Source organism: Pelodiscus sinensis, chromosome 1 (genome assembly GCF_049634645.1).
Source record: "Pelodiscus sinensis isolate JC-2024 chromosome 1, ASM4963464v1, whole genome shotgun sequence".
Lineage (NCBI taxonomy): Eukaryota > Metazoa > Chordata > Testudines > Trionychidae > Pelodiscus > Pelodiscus sinensis.
This window is the reverse complement of record NC_134711.1, coordinates 181351581-181369307: the sequence shown is the minus strand read 5'-3', so window position 1 is coordinate 181369307 and position 17727 is coordinate 181351581. Positions and strand designations below refer to the sequence as shown.

Below are 17727 nucleotides of genomic sequence, written 5' to 3'. Positions count from 1 at the left end.
TAATCATTTTGATATTTAAGTTGTATACATTTTAAACTATACTGTAAGCCAAAACAATTTAGTATCAAACAACCGCAAAGTCATTTCAACTTTTTCCCTATCAAAAATAGTCAAAACAATCACATTTATGCAAAAATTCCAATTTTAACTAATATGAATATTTGATAGAAGTTTTCTCCTTAGCAAATTATACAAGTAGCTCTAATACAGCAATTATTTCCAAACACTTCATATTATGATAGACATAAATTTTAATAAACCTCCTTTAATAACCTATTTAAAATAATTACGTGTATTCTGACCATTCTAGATAGAGAAATAAAATGATACTCCCTCCCCACCCTCAGCTCCCCGAGTGTTGAAACCACGCAAGAAAATTGCCTGGAACTAAGAGGGTGAAGAATGAGACTTTAGAACACAGCATAAAGATTTATGGATATAAAAATTTAGCCAGTCTGTCCTCACCTCACATTCCTGTTCTCTTGCTGAACAGGACTCACTGTCTCCTTCAGTGTCAGTTTCAGATTCTTCTCCCAAACTTATCACACAAGTATATGGACATTGTTCTTGCTGTGGTTCCTGGATACAATCTCCACTGCTTATCTCTGTGCTGTTTGAGCATACTTCACTACCAAAGTTACTTATAAATGGGCAGCTCACAGAGTTCAGAGTTGTAAAAGTTCTTTGAAAACAAGGTTCAGGGCTCTCATTGAGACTGATACCCAACCATGGACACTCTGACTTTTTTCCTGAATATATCGGTTCTGAGCACTCTTTTGTTGTTGCAGGTGACAAGTGCATTTGACAAGCAGTCTCTGTATTGTAAATGTCACTCCAGAACCCTTTTGCTAGGTGTTCTGCAACCTCTCTCTCCACACTGCTTCGGTCACTAGTGGATATAATACTTACATCTTCACTAGCACATATATTCAACTTCAAAAGTGAATCATCTTGATTTTCACTAAGTGATTTATCATTCTTATCTACAGTACCTATCACAGTTTTTTCAGCTACAACTGTGTTTTGCATACCATTGTAATTCAAGTTGCTGTATTGCTCATATGCATGTAGTAAAGGTGCCGAAAAAAGTTCATGAGGTGCAACAGACGAGTTTTGGGGAAGAGAAGCAGCATCTTTTTTCTCCACTGGACAAGAAATACTCTGACACACAGAATCTCTCTTCAGTATCTCTTCTTTCTCTCTCTCTTCCTCCCCCTCTTCCATTTCTACCTGAGTATCTTCACACTGTGAGACCAGCTGCACCACTGTGCACGCCTGAGCTTTCAGTATGGCATCATTAAATGGTTCGCTCTGATGAATGGATGTAGCTGATATTACCTGGTCTTCTTTAATACTGGCACACATCTCTGCAGTATGGACTTTGTCACTCCCAAAAGCTTTCTGGAACTTCCTATACTTTGGGCAAAGGGAAAACAAGCCAGAAACATTCTCTTTTTCTAAATATTCAGGATTACATGTTTGATTGGTATTATCATGAAGATGAGGAGATACTGCCGCATTTTCTTCACCTTTGCTGAGCTCTGAGTGAGGAGATACAGCGTATTCAGTTTCCAACAATTCCTCCACTTCGTCATCTATTTCTAGATCACCATCATCCATAAGAGCAATGTTAACTTTTGCTTTCTGACAGCGTGAGGTACAACATTTCTTTCTAGGGAATTCCTGCTGGGCCACTTTATTGTCCAAAAACTTGAATTTAAGGAACTGAAAGCAAGATTCCTCAATATTATGTACTCCCAAAAATTTTGCACACTTGCAAACTTCAGACACATTGTCTTTATTCAGAATAAGTTTGGCAGTATATGCAAACTGAAGCAAAGGAGCAAATCCTTTAAGTGTCACCTGTTTTGTTTTGTTAAAAAAAAAGAAAAGAAAAGAAAGAACAAACATGTTAGTATGGCCCATTTCTAGTTAGGCCGAGACTTGACAAAAACTACAATCTTATCGCTCTTATAGGGTAAGTCAACATGAAACTGACTCAAATCTTCCCTGATCAGTAACATAGAAGCTACTTATCCTGGTCCTATAAGAGTTTGCTGGCAAAGTTTTAGTGTCTGGGCTTAAGACAACAAATGGGGGCTCCAATCATTGGAACATTCCTTGCTTGGTCATATCAAATATGAATCAATTAAACAGATTCAGTTTTTGGGGGGGGGGGGGGGGGGGGAATTGGTGAATAGAAATGAGAAGAGGAGAGAATATGGTTAATTATTTTTTATGGAGAAGTTATATCTAGGCAAGCTCCCTCAAAAACCCAACTTTTGATAAAAAATTTTTATCATGACCCATTTATAACAGCTTTCTACTTCAGTGATAAAGACAATGATAAATTCCAACAATAATCCTGCAAAAGCAAGATTAGATTTTTAGGTTTCCTTCCAAACTCAAGGTACTCCAGGTAATTTAGCTACAAGATCACAGTACTCCTTGCATACTCCTTTTTACATGCTGCCACTATATTCATTCAGAGTCTACTGTGTTACTGATTCCGGTATCAGTAAAACCAGGAATTTGGTCAAACTGGTTATTTACCTCTTTAGTCCAGTATACATCCTCCCTCCCCATTAAAGGGCCTTTGATTTCTGTCTGAACAGACAGCATGAGACAAATTACTCTATTTTAATGTCTCACTGGAAGCAAGTCCATTTTTGAAAGCTCCCCACCTACTACTAACAAGCCTTTTTTCTACTAAGGAACTGAATCATCTCAGACCAAAACAATACCCACCGACCCACATTAATTCCTAGCACCAGCATAGACTCTTTCATTACAGGATCTCAGAGCAAGAAAACACATTTTGCAGAAAATTAAGCAGGGAGATGACAACTGCCCAAGCCTGCACAGAAGCAGTGGGAGAGTTAGAAACAGAAATCTCCTGAATTACAGTCCCTTGCTCTGCATTACAAAACACCACTAATCCCCAAACGACTCCAATAAGTCTTTTTCTCTTCAGTTCTAATGCTAATCTCATACAGTTACTCCCAAAAAAGGTTTAGGGACAGATTCTGCCACTTTCTACCAACCCTTGATGTTTACTAGTAACTTATGCCACGAACAGAATCACTGAAATCAAAGGATCTACTTGCAACGTGAAGTACTACTCTAAAACTTAAACATGGCAGAACCGGACAGTGAATACAGTCAAGTTCATGTGTACTTTAAAATGTTGTTTAAGATCTCTATTTTAAAACAGTTTAGCAATATGCCGCAGAATGTTCTAACACATGGATTTTAGAAAAATCTGAAACATCTTATGAAATTTTTATTTTGTAGCATGATCCAAAGACATCAGTATGCATTTGTGAATAGACCATGTGCTCTCATCTACTCCAATGGCACTGATTATGATCAGCATACAAACTTCGCTTCACACAAACCACAAGGGGAAAGAGGATGTCAACCTTCCCATCTTCAAATCCTAAACATATATACAGTAGTGACATGTAATTAAGTCTCATTAGTGACCTGTTAGATGATCTGTTGTGCGTTAACAAGACACACTGCATATACAAACTGAAATGGTGAATACTACAATGTTTTGGAATGATTGTTCCCTTCATAAGGATCTTTCACTTTTAATTTGATAGAAGGCTGAAAGTTCAATTCTTTAAAAAAACAAACATTTAAAAGTAATAAAGAACAGAGTGAACTGTTTCCTTTAACAGTTAATTTTATCATATGATATATATAATAGGTTTGTTGGTTGAACAACTATTGTGAGAACTCTCTCACTCCTTCATACTTCTGGCCAAGTATTTTTTAGCTTTAAATGGAAGCAGAATAAAACAGGTTAATTAAAAAGGGTTGGCAAGTTGTCAAACCACCAAAATGAATAATCACTTGTTAACTGAACACACACTCCATGAATCAAAAGATGGGACTAAAAATGTTTTATTAGGTGATGAGCTTTTCATTAGCTCATCACCTAATAAACCAGCTTGTTAGTCTTTAAAGTGCTACATAGTCCTATCTTTTGTTTCCGCTAGACCAGACTAACACAGCTGCGTCTCTATTACTATTCTCCATGAATCAAGACTCAATAGAATAGAAAATTTAGGACTTAGGCTTGTGGTGGTTGCTAAAGGAGCAAAACACTTGCTGAATCTTTTATTTTTTTCCCCCACATTCAGTAGTTAGAGTAGTTATGAATTAAAAAATTCTTAATGAAATAGTTCATTCTTAACATGTTAGAGACATATTACCTCTTGTGTACCTTTTTCCTGATTTAGCAGACTTTAGTTGTTGCAATTCTTAAATCAGTGGTGGCTAATCTATAATCTTGTTTTAAAAACAGTGTACATATTTTGGCTTCTGAAAGGCGCTAGATGGAGCATTCTGGGCACTACTTACAAACAAGGTACATCACAAGCAATAATTAAGTTTACCTAAACTGCTTTGCCAGATAAATCTTGATTTTCAGTCTTAATCAGTATAAGATGGAGTGACTTTGTGATGCCAATACTCGTCAGATTGTTCATTTTCCCTAAACTACAATCATTTGCTTTTGGACTATATCTCCAGATGGTGTTTCAGACCGTGGAAAAGAGAGAATCTGGAGCAGGTTGTTAAGGAGTTTCACTATGAATTGAAGTCCCAATAAGTCCCAGCTTTGAGGCTGGCAAGACCAGAATATGGTAGTTGGAGAATGACTGAGGGAATAGAAATCTAATTCAATTTTGCACCTACCATATTATCAAAAATTTCATTGTTAAAGAAAATATCACAAATGCTGATTAAGGTAAGACATTCTGGATGGGACTACTCAACTTGTTAGGACTAACATTGAATAACTGGTCCCTCCCCCACATTTAGGAGATGCACATTTGAATCCAGATTATGTAAAACAAACTCACACCTCAAACCAAATTGAAGTCAGAAATTCTGTACAAGAAGCTGTTAAATTTTACAAACATAATTTGCATTTTTAATTAGGTAAACAATAAAACATGAATTTATATAATCTGTAAAAGATGACTGCAGAGTTTAAATCTGCCTAGAGCACCTTTATCTTGTGCAATAAACTTTTATCAAGTGTTAGATTTTGCATTTGTACATTGGTGATACTTCATTTAGAGGCCAGCTTCTGCCATTTGACATTCAGCATGCCACTTAAGAAGCAATCACTATTTTATTGAACCAACCAACAAAAGGATAGAGTAAACTTTCCCTGGTTCTAACTATATTTGATTTTCCTGGAAGTCTGGGGATTCTGCCAGTATGCGTCCTTTTCAAATAGCTAATTTATCTTGAAATGCATTCTGTACACTAATAATTACTCTTCCTATGGGTCACTTTCACGAGTAGATAAACCTCAAGGCAGATAAAACCACAATTCTAAGAAGCTACTGAATTTTTTTAATAAATCACCCACAATATTTGTGATCAGCACCTGATATGGTCATGCATACCAACATCAATGTGTGTTTCTGACCCCGTTCAGGTCAAGAGGGCATGGAAGCCATGTAATTTCCTAACTTGCCAGGAAACAGCAAGTGACATTGCCCGCTATTTTGTTCTATTGTTTTAATATATGCTTGATCTTTTAACCACACATGGATTGTTGGCTTCTCTTCAAACCTGACTAACCAAATCAAGTAAGTACTCTCAGGAAGTCACCCATGCATGCTCATCTCAGTCATTTATCATACTAATAAGGCCTGCAGAGGTACAGAATCAGGCCCTTAAAGTCTTCTAATCCATGAGATTAGGAGAACCTGTTTATTGCATTCTTAGCTCCCATAAACATTCTTGACAGACGATGTAAAGCGAAACCCAAGTGCAATAGAAGTTTTAGTTTTCCTGCACGTGTCAATGCCCAGAATGCACAAATATATCTACTTCATAAATTGGGACCATATATGTGTTTTATAAATATTTTGGTAAGAACAGGAAACATTCACTATGGAACCACAGTTAAACCCCAGCTGCTTTCTAACTGGACCAGGAATACAAGTAACACGCTTTTCTCAAAGTGGAAGTCTCTTCCCTCCTTTTTCACCTCATTAACTTTCAGATCCCTAGAGCCTCAGCCTATTTTCTCATGCTTTGTTGATGGACAGCAAGATGAGGATGGTTTGAGTGAGTTATGGGGGTAATGGTGGAGGGAAAAGAAAGGGGGGGGGAAGGGAAGGAATTATTAGACAGGATGGATTGAGTGGATGAGGAAGCTTATTATTGGTTTAGTTTATTTTAAAAAGTACAGTATTTGTTTTAATGCTATATTATGAGCCTAGACTAACAGATTGAAACAATAAATTCATCTGAGACAAGACACTGCATCAGGATGTAAATTGGTATCTAATGCTGCACTTTAAGTAGATGAAGGTGCCAAAGAGTGGGCAAGTCAGAGGCTGGTGCTTGAATCTGAACACCACACCATAAAAATACAAAAACAAAGCAAAAAACCACACCCACACACAAGATGGGACAATAATGAAGTTATTGACTAATCAGTGTTGCATTAAATCCAACATGGTAACAATTAAGGACACAAACAGGCTTATGGTTTTGTTTGTTAATTAGTACTTAGCTGTTGAAATACATGAAGGAATATTCAGAACATACACAGAATTTCCAATTTATAATTAAAGTGTAAACTGAAAATCCTTTGCATGTTCTAACCATTCCAGGTATCTACACTACTTTCTGTCTTGGAGGGTAAACAGGCTGCTAAATTCCTACTGAAAGCTCCTTAGAGTATCCTGTCATTTCTTCCCTCCCCCCTCACCCAAGGCATTCAGAACTTCTGGCATTTTTAAATTGGACAGGATACCTTTAAATGTTTTCTATATAGTTTATGTTGAAAAAAAAAATCAATAGAAAGAGAAGCAGCCAAAAATCAGAGAAAAATGTGGATGTGTAGGAGGAAAGCTGAGTGAGGAGTGATAAGCTGCAAGTTCTCATTTGCTTGCAAAATTACTGTATGTTAATTATATTTACAATAGGTTATTTTGAATAAGAGTGGATAACAATGTTCAGTATTTCGACTGATGAAGCAACGCTACACTTTCAACTTGTTAAAGTCATAACTTCTAGAGAAGTTAGTTTATATGTACCCTGTTCATCAGTCCCCTCAAAACAGTTAAGAGACTGAAGACCTTTCTTTACATTGATCAAAAGATAGTGCTAACAGACTCAAAAGTATTTCCTTCTCACACATGAAGCACAGTGATTTACAATACCTTCAGCAGCATTTGAAACCCTCACCAGCTTGGGGAACATAAGAACTTAACATCTGTTGGGCACAAAATGTTTTTCAAACAGAAGGTACACCTTACAAGCAAGCAATATTAATTTAGTTTACAGCTTTTTAAAGAGATAATTTGATGTGAAATAGCTCATGTACATTCTAGGGATATGAAAGTTTAACTTGTTACCTGTGGGGCTGGAGCTGTTCCCCACCCACCATGGGCAGGGCACTGCTCCAGCCCAGTAGGGGGCATGCCAGAGACTGGAGCTGCTTCAGTGCAGCCCCTGTTTGCAGCAGGCCTGGATGCCGTACAGGCCAGAGTGTCACAGCCAGAGCAACCCCTGCCTATGTAGGAGCTGCTGCAGCCAGGCTGAAGCAACATCTCCTTCTGAGTGAAGGAAGGCATTCCAGCCTTCCCATTTACCCACATTTAACTGGTTAAACAATATGTTTAACCAACCAGAATTTTACATCCCTAGTACATTCTCATTTAAGTGTCCCCCACATCATCATCCTGATTGCCGATTCAGAACTGTCAGTTCTTTGTTCAACAACTAGTTTCCCAGTTCGTAAACCACTTGATTTAAGATTATCAGATGCTTGAAGTTAACACCAGCCTATTGTAATAGCATAATTTAATGTAATGGTCTAGTATGTCAAAGTACGGAAGTATGCCATGCAGTGCCACTCACCTCTTCAGGTAAAGTGATGAGGAGATCAGTGTCTAACTGTCCCACAATTCTTGAAAGAAAATAGCTGCTGCAAGCTGCAAGCACACACCGATGAGCCCGAAATCGTTGATCTTCCACTAGAATAGTAACATCACAAAGAAGATCTTGCTTTCTCTGATCATTGAGACTAAGTAGAACATTGGTACTGTGTACTGAAGACTCGTATGCAAAAACCACACTGTTCTTCTCACTTAGAGGCATTGTGTATCCGCAGAATGGAAAGCATATGCCTATTATTCAAACCTGAAAAGAAATGTAAAAATGTACACAATATGCAATTATCTGATAGTATTCTTGTCACTGAATTTTTATGAGGCATAGCAAGAGAGACAAGTTATACATAATGCACCCTTTCAAAAAAAAAAGTCACTGTTTCGGTATCTAGATGTTAAGCTAAATTAAATGCAAATTAGACAATTTAGCCCCTCAATTTTATACAAGTTTCAAAGTATATTCTTTAGCAAATTCATCTTTAATTGTATGATTTTGCTGCAAATGAATTGAGAACACACACATTTGAAAAAAGCATTTTTTTAAAAAAAAACACATTTGTTTTTTGGTTTTAGAGATGCGCCTTGATTAAAAGTGACAAATTTATCACAAAACTCTGACATGAAGTACCAGTATTTAAAGACCTCTTCTTGACTGCAGAACTATAGAAACTGAAAGAACACTCTAAGGAGACTCTAGATCAAAGTTCATAAAGATACTACATAAACTGCTTTTGTTTATTTAATGAGGTATATATTCTAAGCCTTTATAGAATGACAAAACAAATTCAAAGAGAACTTTCAATATGATACATAAATGTGACAACATTGACTCAATACCTCAAATGATGGAACTAAGAAATGGAGTATTTTATAACTAGTTCATTGGTTTGCTACATGGAACATACTTGCATTCTCAGGGAGCAGATGCCTGCATTATAAAAGACATTAGAAACAAGCATCCTTGTTTACAGTCTCAAAAGAGGCACCTGGAAAACAAGTTGCACAGCCATGGAAACTGAGTTACTATTTGATGCCCCGAGATGATCCCCTGAAAGATTAACTAAAAAAAATTGTATACATAAATTATGATTATATTAGTCAAGTTACTTGACTAATTTTTTCACATGGCCATAGAAAATAGTAATACACAAATGCACAAACATATGGGATATGTTAGTATACATGTTTAAATGGTTAACCAGCGAACCTGGGCTCACCCATTAACCTTCGCAGTTAGATGCTGTATCAGAAGTAGCAGCACCCAGGGAAGAGGGGGGAGCAGGCACTTGTGGGGAGCTGGCACTTGTGGGGAGCTAGCTTTGAAGCAGATGGGAGCTGGTACACAGGCTTAAAAGCTGACACTCTGCGCGCAGTAGTGTGCTTGGAGCCATCCCCATGCATATACATGGAACCACTGAAAATTTCAGAGTTAGAAAAACTCCACTTCTTAACATCTGTAAATTGTTCAAAATGCCAAGTATTCTTTTTAAGTTAGCACCCCAAACTCATCCTTAACTTTATATGTTGCTATGGAATAATACACGTTGCTTAATATTTGTCTGTATGGTGGTTTGGAATATACCCAGCAACAATGGCAACTGTAAGAGGTATTGTTTATTTTTATATTCTTGGAATTGGTATCATTTACTTGTAATCTAATTGCATTGGCAAGATTTGTAAGACACTTAGAGATTGAAACAAGTGTTTCAAAATTGAAATGGGGAGCATGCACTGTCATGACTATTCACATATCTAGAAAAGATGGATCCTGTTCCTGTTTACCAAAAAGAATCCAGGTAACTAACTTTCCTTTCCCCTCTCCAGTTCATCTGTGATCTTCTGTCCTTTCCTTCCCATTTCATTTTCCCCCACTCTTCCTACCTCACTTTGTTTTCATGTTTTTTCTTCCACACTTCTTTATCATTGCAGTCTCATTTCCCCACGCTGTGTGATCATTCTCTCTTCCTCCAATTTGCCTAAGTGCAATGTACAAAGGCTATGTATGATAAAAATGGCACTCATCTCCCACTATGCACGTTTGAACAGTTTCACCACACCTGAAAAAAACCAACCCAGCTCTTGATAAGAGCACTTCTGCTTTGAAATGTAGCAACCATTCAATTAGCAGATTAATCTAATTTTAACATCCCTATCACATACTCTGCCATATGCTAGGCCCAAAGAGAATAGTTTTCAGAAGAGATGTTTGGGTTATACCCTGTTTTAATACAGGATATTTAAGAATTGAATACAATTCCTTCCTGACAAAGGGATAATCTGTGGAGCATAACCAATTCCACAATAGACTTTCAAAAGGTATTAGAAAATATATTAATTGCTAGGGTTAGTCTGCTTTAGGAAAAAGAAAGCAAGGCTTTTTTTAATTTTGAGGTCTGTGGTGTATCTGTTTCTTGAGATATAGATAGAGCTTTTAAGTTTTTCTACTTAGTGACATCCTTAGACATATCCCCTCAACAATCCATAAATGACCAAAGGATAAACAGCAACCAAATAGAATGGTCAGATCTGACAGTTCATTTCATTATTTCAAAAGTGAATTTTTAAAGTCTACATCACATTGCCTCTTCAAAGGATAAAAAGCTATCATCTCATTTTAAAACCAATTCTTCAGTAAGAAACACTAGACATTAGTCAGCTGAGAACTTGTAAACAAGTCTCCCCAAATATTAGCATATTACTGTAAAATTAAACACAGCAAATTAAGACATACCAGATTAAGTGGCCAAATGTACCTATTAAAAGAAAAGATAATTCCCTTGGTAATTCCTTTGAGACACTCATGGCTAAGTCAGCATAAAATGTCTCTGAGGTAAACAGAACCTTTCCCCCAAATAAATTTAGGGGGAAAAGTACAGTGCGAGAACTCACTACTAGAATAATATGATGAAGCTTCCATCATGTCCCAATTATAAAACAGCCTTCAGTGATATAACAGTAGGAAGGGCCCTAGGCTAGAGTTTTACATAACTTTGAAGTTGTACACTCTTTTGGGAAATATGATTCTATGGACACACTTTATGTCACGTCCCCAGCATATTTTGCTGCTTCCAGTCTGGCTCCTGGGGAGCTGGCTGCTGCTCCACGTTGCTGCAGGGGCAGCAGGTGGGAGCTGATACTCATTAGGAGCGCAGGGTAGCAGCCGATGCACGCTGGGAGATGTCTTAAAAGCCTAAGAAATCTGTAAGAGAATTGTATTTCTGGGGTTATTCTTATTAAAATGAGTTATTCATCAGTTTAATGTTTTATTATACTGCATTCCAACACTTTAAATAAAGTTACATTTTGAGATGAGAACAAGTTAGTGATGACAGCAAAAGTTACAGGTGCATGTAATTCTTGTGGTCAAAAAATACATCACTGGAGCCATAGGCCAAGTTTACATTGGAAGTGCTATGCCAATATAACTCCTAATGTAGATCAGCTTATACCAGCAAACCTGCATTTTTGCAGATACAGATTATTGCAGCCATTCCACCCATCTAAGAAAAATAAATTATATAAGCACTCCCTGAATAACAAATATCCAATTTTTGAACATCTGCACATAAAAAACCCCCCAGCTCACATGAAGCCTCAAGGGAGCAGCCAAGATACGCAGGTGGTAGCAAGCATTGCAAGTGTGGGACAGAGGACTTAGAAGGAACAGAGAGATGGGCATGGGAAAAATCAGCAGCTGTTTCCCTTTCAAGGGCCACTTCTCTCCCATCGCCTGCACAGGCTGCCCCCTGTTCCTACAGAGTCCTTCAACCTGTGCTTGCACTGCTCATAGCCTGCTGGTGAATGGAGATTGAGTGCAGCCCACAGGGAGTACATGTACACAGCAGTTATTTCAGAATAACTAATGTTATTCTGAAGTAACACAATCCGCATATACATTACAAGCAGTTATGTCAACAGTGTTGAAATAATGTTGGAGTAAGAAGTCTTCCAGCTCAACTCCTGTAACCCTCATTTTACAAGGCACAAGGGAAGTCAGAGGAAGAATTGTGTAGACAGTGCCAAAAAACGAAATAAGCTATTTCAACTTAAGCTACACAGCTGATGTAGCAGCAGTTGTATAGCTTATTTTGACTGTTGCCCTGCTGTGTAGACACGCCCCAGGTGGGGCTGGCCAGAGGATGCTCAGAAGTCCCCTTCCGAATCTTCACCTAACCGCCTCATTGTCCTCTAATTAAAACTGCCTTTCCACTAGCACCAGCATTCGAGGTTAAATAAAAAACTATTTCTTAGTCAATTTTATTGCTTTTCTGTTTTGTTTAATTGCTAGTCTTACAAAAGTAGTGTTCGCTACTATTTTTCATTATAAATATACAGTATTTCAGCTACATTATGGGATAAGTAAGCTTTTGTGGGCTAGCCTGGAAACCTAACCACCATTTATAACATTGCTTCTATTGGAAAATGCATTGTAAGTTAATTGTTTGGAACTTGGAAACACACTTTTGGAACACAACCCATTTGTAAGTTGGGAACTTCCAATACAGGCAGTCCCTGACTTACATGGATCCGACTTATGTCGGATCCGCACTTATGAACGGGGCTCTCTCGCCCCGGAGCTCACAGGCAGCAGTCAGCCACCTTGACCTCCGGGGCGAGAAAAGCTGCTCCCGGTGCCCCTGGTCTGCTGGAGACCGTCTCCAGCAGACCAGGGACACCGCGAGCAAACCCGCAGCAGCGGCGTGTTCCCCCGCTTCTGAGGCTTTGCCAGAGCAAAGCCTCAGAAGCGCGGTACCCCGCCACGGCTGCGGGTTTGCTCGCGGTGCCCCTGGTCTGCTGGGGACCATCTCCAGCAAACCAGGGGCACTGCGAGCAAAGCGGGTCCTGCGCCAGAGCAAAGCCTCAGAGGCGAGGCACCCCGCCGCTGTGGCTTTGCTCCCCGTGTCCCTGGTCTGCTGGGGGGGAGGGAGGTGCAGCTAGTGTGCCCCCCCCCAGCAGACCAGGCTTTTGTTGTGGACCCTGAGGCAGAGCAGCTGGGGCGCTGCCGGTTGGTCCTGCAGCGCCGCTCTGGGCACTACTGGACCAACCCGGCAGCACCCCAGCCCTCTGCCCCAGGTGTCCTGATTCAGCCGCTGCTGGTCAGTTTCAGCAGCGGCTGAATCAGGACGCCTGGGGCAGAGCAGCTGGGGTGCTGCTGGGTTGGTCCAGTAGCGCCAAGAAGCCACGCTACTGGAGCAACCCAGCAACACCCCAGCTGCTCTGCCCCAGGCGTCCCCAAGTCAGCCGTTGCTGAAACTGACCAGTGCTGACTACAGGAAGCCCGAGGCATAGTTGCTCTGCCCCGGGCTTCCTGGAATCAGCGGCTGATCAGTTTCAGCAGCAGCTGACTTGGGGTTCTTAAGTTGAATCTGTATGTAAGTCAGAACTGGCGGTCAGTTTCAGCAGCGGCTGAATCTGGACGCCAGTTCCGACTTACATACAGATTCAACTTAAGAACAAACCTACAGTCCCTATCTTGTACGTAACCCGGGGACTGCCTGTACTGTCAAACATATTTATGATCCTCCGAGACATTGGTAGGTTTGTCTCACACGCAAGTACCAAAAAATCCTTTACATTTCATGTCCAATTCCTTGATGAATGGAAGATGAAAATATTTCCCAAAATTAATTGAAAGCATGCATACATTTGTATGTCAGGATAAGCAAAATCAAAAACCCAGATTCTGAAAGAAGGTTAAGTAACAAGTGATAATTCTGCAACATCGCATAGTACACAGGTAATTTCCTTTGTTTTAAGGCTATTTTGTGATGGTTTCTTATTTTGGGGTTTGTTTTTAAACAGAAATATGTCATCACCGTGAAAGAAAAGCAGTAACAACAGTAGTGCATATATATAGACAAACACACATGTACACACAGACAGAGCCTCCAAGCTAGAGAACACACTCTTCAACACATACAACCTAAAACACAGATTTCCCTCTTAATGGGGAAATAAGATTTTATAAAGGTACAGAAAGATGATCATGTGGTTGCTGCAAAGGCTCCTTTACAGAAACAGATTTAAGGCTAGTAGTTGTACTGGATGCAAGAATGGACTGAATGCTGTAATGGCAGACGGTTGGCATACATGACAAGTACAATTATGAGAAATCAGACCATCATTGAGACATGGCTCTTCTGGTCATTGTTACATCTTTAACTTATAAAATAATAATAATAAAAAAAATGGGTGGACTTCATAAGGGCCCTTGGTCCATTCTATATAAAAAGATAAGGAACTTCTGTCATTGAGTTTATGGATAATGGTCTCTTGGGATGAAGACATGAGTGAAGGAAAAATGTTGAAATGACTGGCTCATTTTAAGTCCATCACCACATTTTAATTCATATATTATACCAATTGCACCACTTTACACCAACAGAAATTGGCACAAGGTAGATTAGCCACTATAGCCTTACATTGGACACTAAGGCTAGGTCTAGACTACAGTTCTTTGTCGGAAAAAGCTATGCAACTTGCGCTCCACAATTTGCTTAGCTTTTTCCGATCGATTTTCTGGCAGAGGCTTTTCTGCCATTTGGCCCCAAGGTGTACAGGGCTCCCCGAAAGGGCATGTTTGCTCTTCCGTGCCAAAAAAAAAAAAAAAAAAAAAGCACGCAGCGGACAAGCAAACGTGTTCTCTGGATGTGGCGGAGTTTTTCCGGGATACCTCCTGCCTAGACATACCCTTAGTGACATCATTAGAACTAGGAAAACAAATGTATATGTAATTAACTTGGGCTCAAAGGAAATGATGTGGATCAAAAAGCGCTTTCATCAGCATCACTTTAACATCACTTAATACATCCACATTAACCTTACAAAAAGATACAGAGAAACTACCTTACCATATACATTAGAGGACAAAATAACTACTAAACGAGTATCAAGCAAGTTAGTTTCCAAGCAAGCATCAAACAAATATAATACTCTAGCAGTATTCCATATGAGGATTTTAAAGGATTTTTTTTCTGCCTCTTCATAACAACAAACCCCTTTTTATATCAAATATTCCTAGCAGAACATCCCAAGAAATCAGAACTTGAAACACCATGATTCAGATCTCTCAAGAGTCAGAGAAATATATTGGTTTAGAATAGAAAAGATTTCCTCGTAAAATGATATGATCAACTGCTGAATTTAACATTAAACCCAATTCTCAGTAAAGAACTGTATCTCAGAAAAAGCTTTCTAGCCCTTACTGAAGCCAAGAAACCCCTGAAAGTTTTAGATTGTACAAACTGGTACAATACTAAAGTGATTACAGACAGCCTGAAATACAACAGGCAAGAGGTATGAATGATATATTGTTAAGAGATGTCAGCTTGAAACTTAATGTGGCAGTTTGAATGAAACTCTTAATCATTTTAATAGAAACATCCAAGCTGTGTTGTCCATACAAAATCTGTGACACACCAAACACCGTAAAAGTGTAGAGAGAAATCATAAGATCAACTGCATATATTACCATAATAGACATGAGATACTCTACTAGTTGCATTATTATATGTACTTTAATATTAAAAACCTACTTGTTTGTAATTTAAATGAAGCAGCTGCATAATTTCCCATGTACTGCACCAGTGTTTCAGGGCCCTGGAATCTTTCCATAGGATTTTCTAAGGTTGCCAAGTAGTCTGAGGCCTTAGCAAACGCCAAGTTGAACAGATCACGTGTGTTATTACTAGTATAATATTAGTATGATAGTTGTATATATTTTATCAGCTTGCCCAGATTTAGGCAGGACACATGCTACCTTCACAGTCACTAGCAGAAAAAGCACATGCTAACTTCCTTTACCAATGGATGGAGAAAGTAAATCAGGACAATGTTTTCTTGCCAGGATAATGTTTTCTTGGAACCAAGAGCAGTGTCTCTTGTTTACCAAAATGGTAAGCAAATACACTTTTGAAGTCCCCCAACATGTGTGTGGGGGGGGGGGGGGGGGGGAAAGAGATCTCATCCGTTATTCTCAGAATTGGGTACTAGCTATAGATGTATTTTCCACCACTCAGCTAACTTTATAAGAAAGTTTTTGTTTTTTCTAAATCTGGGGCCATCAGACGTTTTCCCTCTTAAAACAATGCCCACCTTCTCACCTACAGAACTTTCCAACACAACAAGCATGACTATTTCTTCATGCTTAATGTAGAATATGGGGACAATTATCCATTTCAAATAGCACCACATTTGGGATATGAATCATTTGCAAAAAACAGGTAAGTCTCACCTTCCAAACACTTATGTGTAGTTAACCTCTTCAGAAACTCCACATGAACTGTGTAACTCAGGCAGAATGACTCTGTAGTAACTGCAATCTCATCTGATTTAGGTATCTTGAAGCAGTTTCATTTGTCCACCGTGCCACAAAGACACTAAGGCTGTCATTTGGATAGACAGAGCATGGGATTTCTAGCCATTACTAACTTCTAATACAAAAAAGGGGATCTGCATCACTTAGCATGTAGCTAATGTTGGTACTGACAGCATTTTAAATTCTTAAACATTTAAGGGACATTCTGGTCTTCAGATCAAGCACTAGATCTAGAGTCAAAAAATGTGGGTTCCATTCTTGGCTCTATCAATGATCTGCTATTTAACCTTAAGTCAGTCACTGTACCTCCCTCAATTTCTTCCTCTGCAAAACAAGGATATGTTTATTTAAAAAAAAACAAAAAAACAAAAAAAAAAACCCAACTTTGAAGTCTATAAATGAATAGAACTGAGAGTCAGGTATTTACTACTGTTAAGAAACACAGTGTGACCACTTGGCATTTCAGCAAGAAGTTAGCAGTAGATTTAAAATACCAGTTTTATATCTATCCCCCTTCCCACAACTCTCTCTCCTTTTATGGATGTAGAGTTATGTTTCAGATGAATGCTTGCAGTAGTTAAGAGCTGCTGATTCATTATGTTATGCTGACAAGGCATGAACAAGCATTTTCGTTCATCTTACTTTGAAAACATTTTCAAAGGAACCAGGATGAAGTAAAAAACAAAAACAAAACACTTATTCGTTTGCTTTATATCCCAACATAAAAGTAAAGAAAGCAGTTGCCTTGCTCATGAATTAAAAAGCATCTGTCACAATACTAACATTATCCTTTAAGTACAGAAATAAGTAAATTATATAAATAAGAAATTATTAGGGTCATTTAGTATGTCCCTATGCTGATCCAGGATTCTTATCCAAGTATTATTTAGATCTTTGCTGAATCCAAATTAGTCCAGAGCCAGCAAAATCATGCTTTTTTTCTTAAAGAATAAAATGTTTAAAATAGACTTAGAATTGTTTTGATTTTCCTTCTGTTTTGTTTTTTAAAAACTTTTAGAGTTCATCTTGTGTAGCTTTTCTTGAAAATAACGAGAGCTAAGAGTTTACCTTTTCAAAAAATGAAAGCCACGATTTCCATGCAGTTGTACGCCTCCAGGTGCTGGGGCTTTAAGAAAAACACCACAACATTAAAATCAGGCAAGTTTTCAACAATTATTTTTACACATTATTTCCCCAAAGAAGCTATGCCAAACTAGAATATTCTGAAGCTAGAAACTGTTTTCATTACTCAACCTAATTCTTCCTTATCTTAGAGCATTTTTTACTCACTTGTTACCCAACATGGCCTCTTTGGGTCAGAGACAGCACTAGCCTTTTTACCCTTTTCTAGCTAGTTTAAATTTTAAACGTTTTTAAGAATGGGCATTGGATTCAGAAGTCCGCTCCCTAATCCCCTTCTCCCCCCAAATTCTCATCCCAATAGCATTCAAAAGAAATTATTCAAAAGACAATGCA

The 17727-nt window shown here is 38.5% G+C and overlaps 1 protein-coding gene across 18 annotated transcripts in view; it reads right to left on the bottom strand.

Moving 5' to 3' along the window:
• The window catches only part of BACH1 (BTB domain and CNC homolog 1), a 43720-nt gene that overhangs the window by 21109 nt on the left and 4884 nt on the right, over positions 1–17727 (bottom strand). For 11 of the 18 annotated variants that reach the window (XR_012897920.1, XR_012897921.1, XR_012897916.1 and 8 more), the window contains 4 exons: positions 17320–17377; positions 16168–16318; positions 7903–8184; positions 466–1863 (listed from right to left, as the gene is read on the bottom strand). Coding sequence is in view for 13 of the 18 variants with exons in the window: in XM_075910512.1 (XP_075766627.1) it covers positions 466–1863; positions 7903–8142 (1638 nt within the window). In the remaining 5 variants the exon portion in view is untranslated. Of the gene's footprint in view, positions 1–465; positions 1864–7902; positions 8185–9815; positions 11134–16167; positions 16367–17319; positions 17378–17727 lie in introns of all 18 variants that reach the window. The other 7 variants (XM_075910521.1, XM_075910457.1, XM_075910449.1 and 4 more) reach the window with 6 other exon arrangements.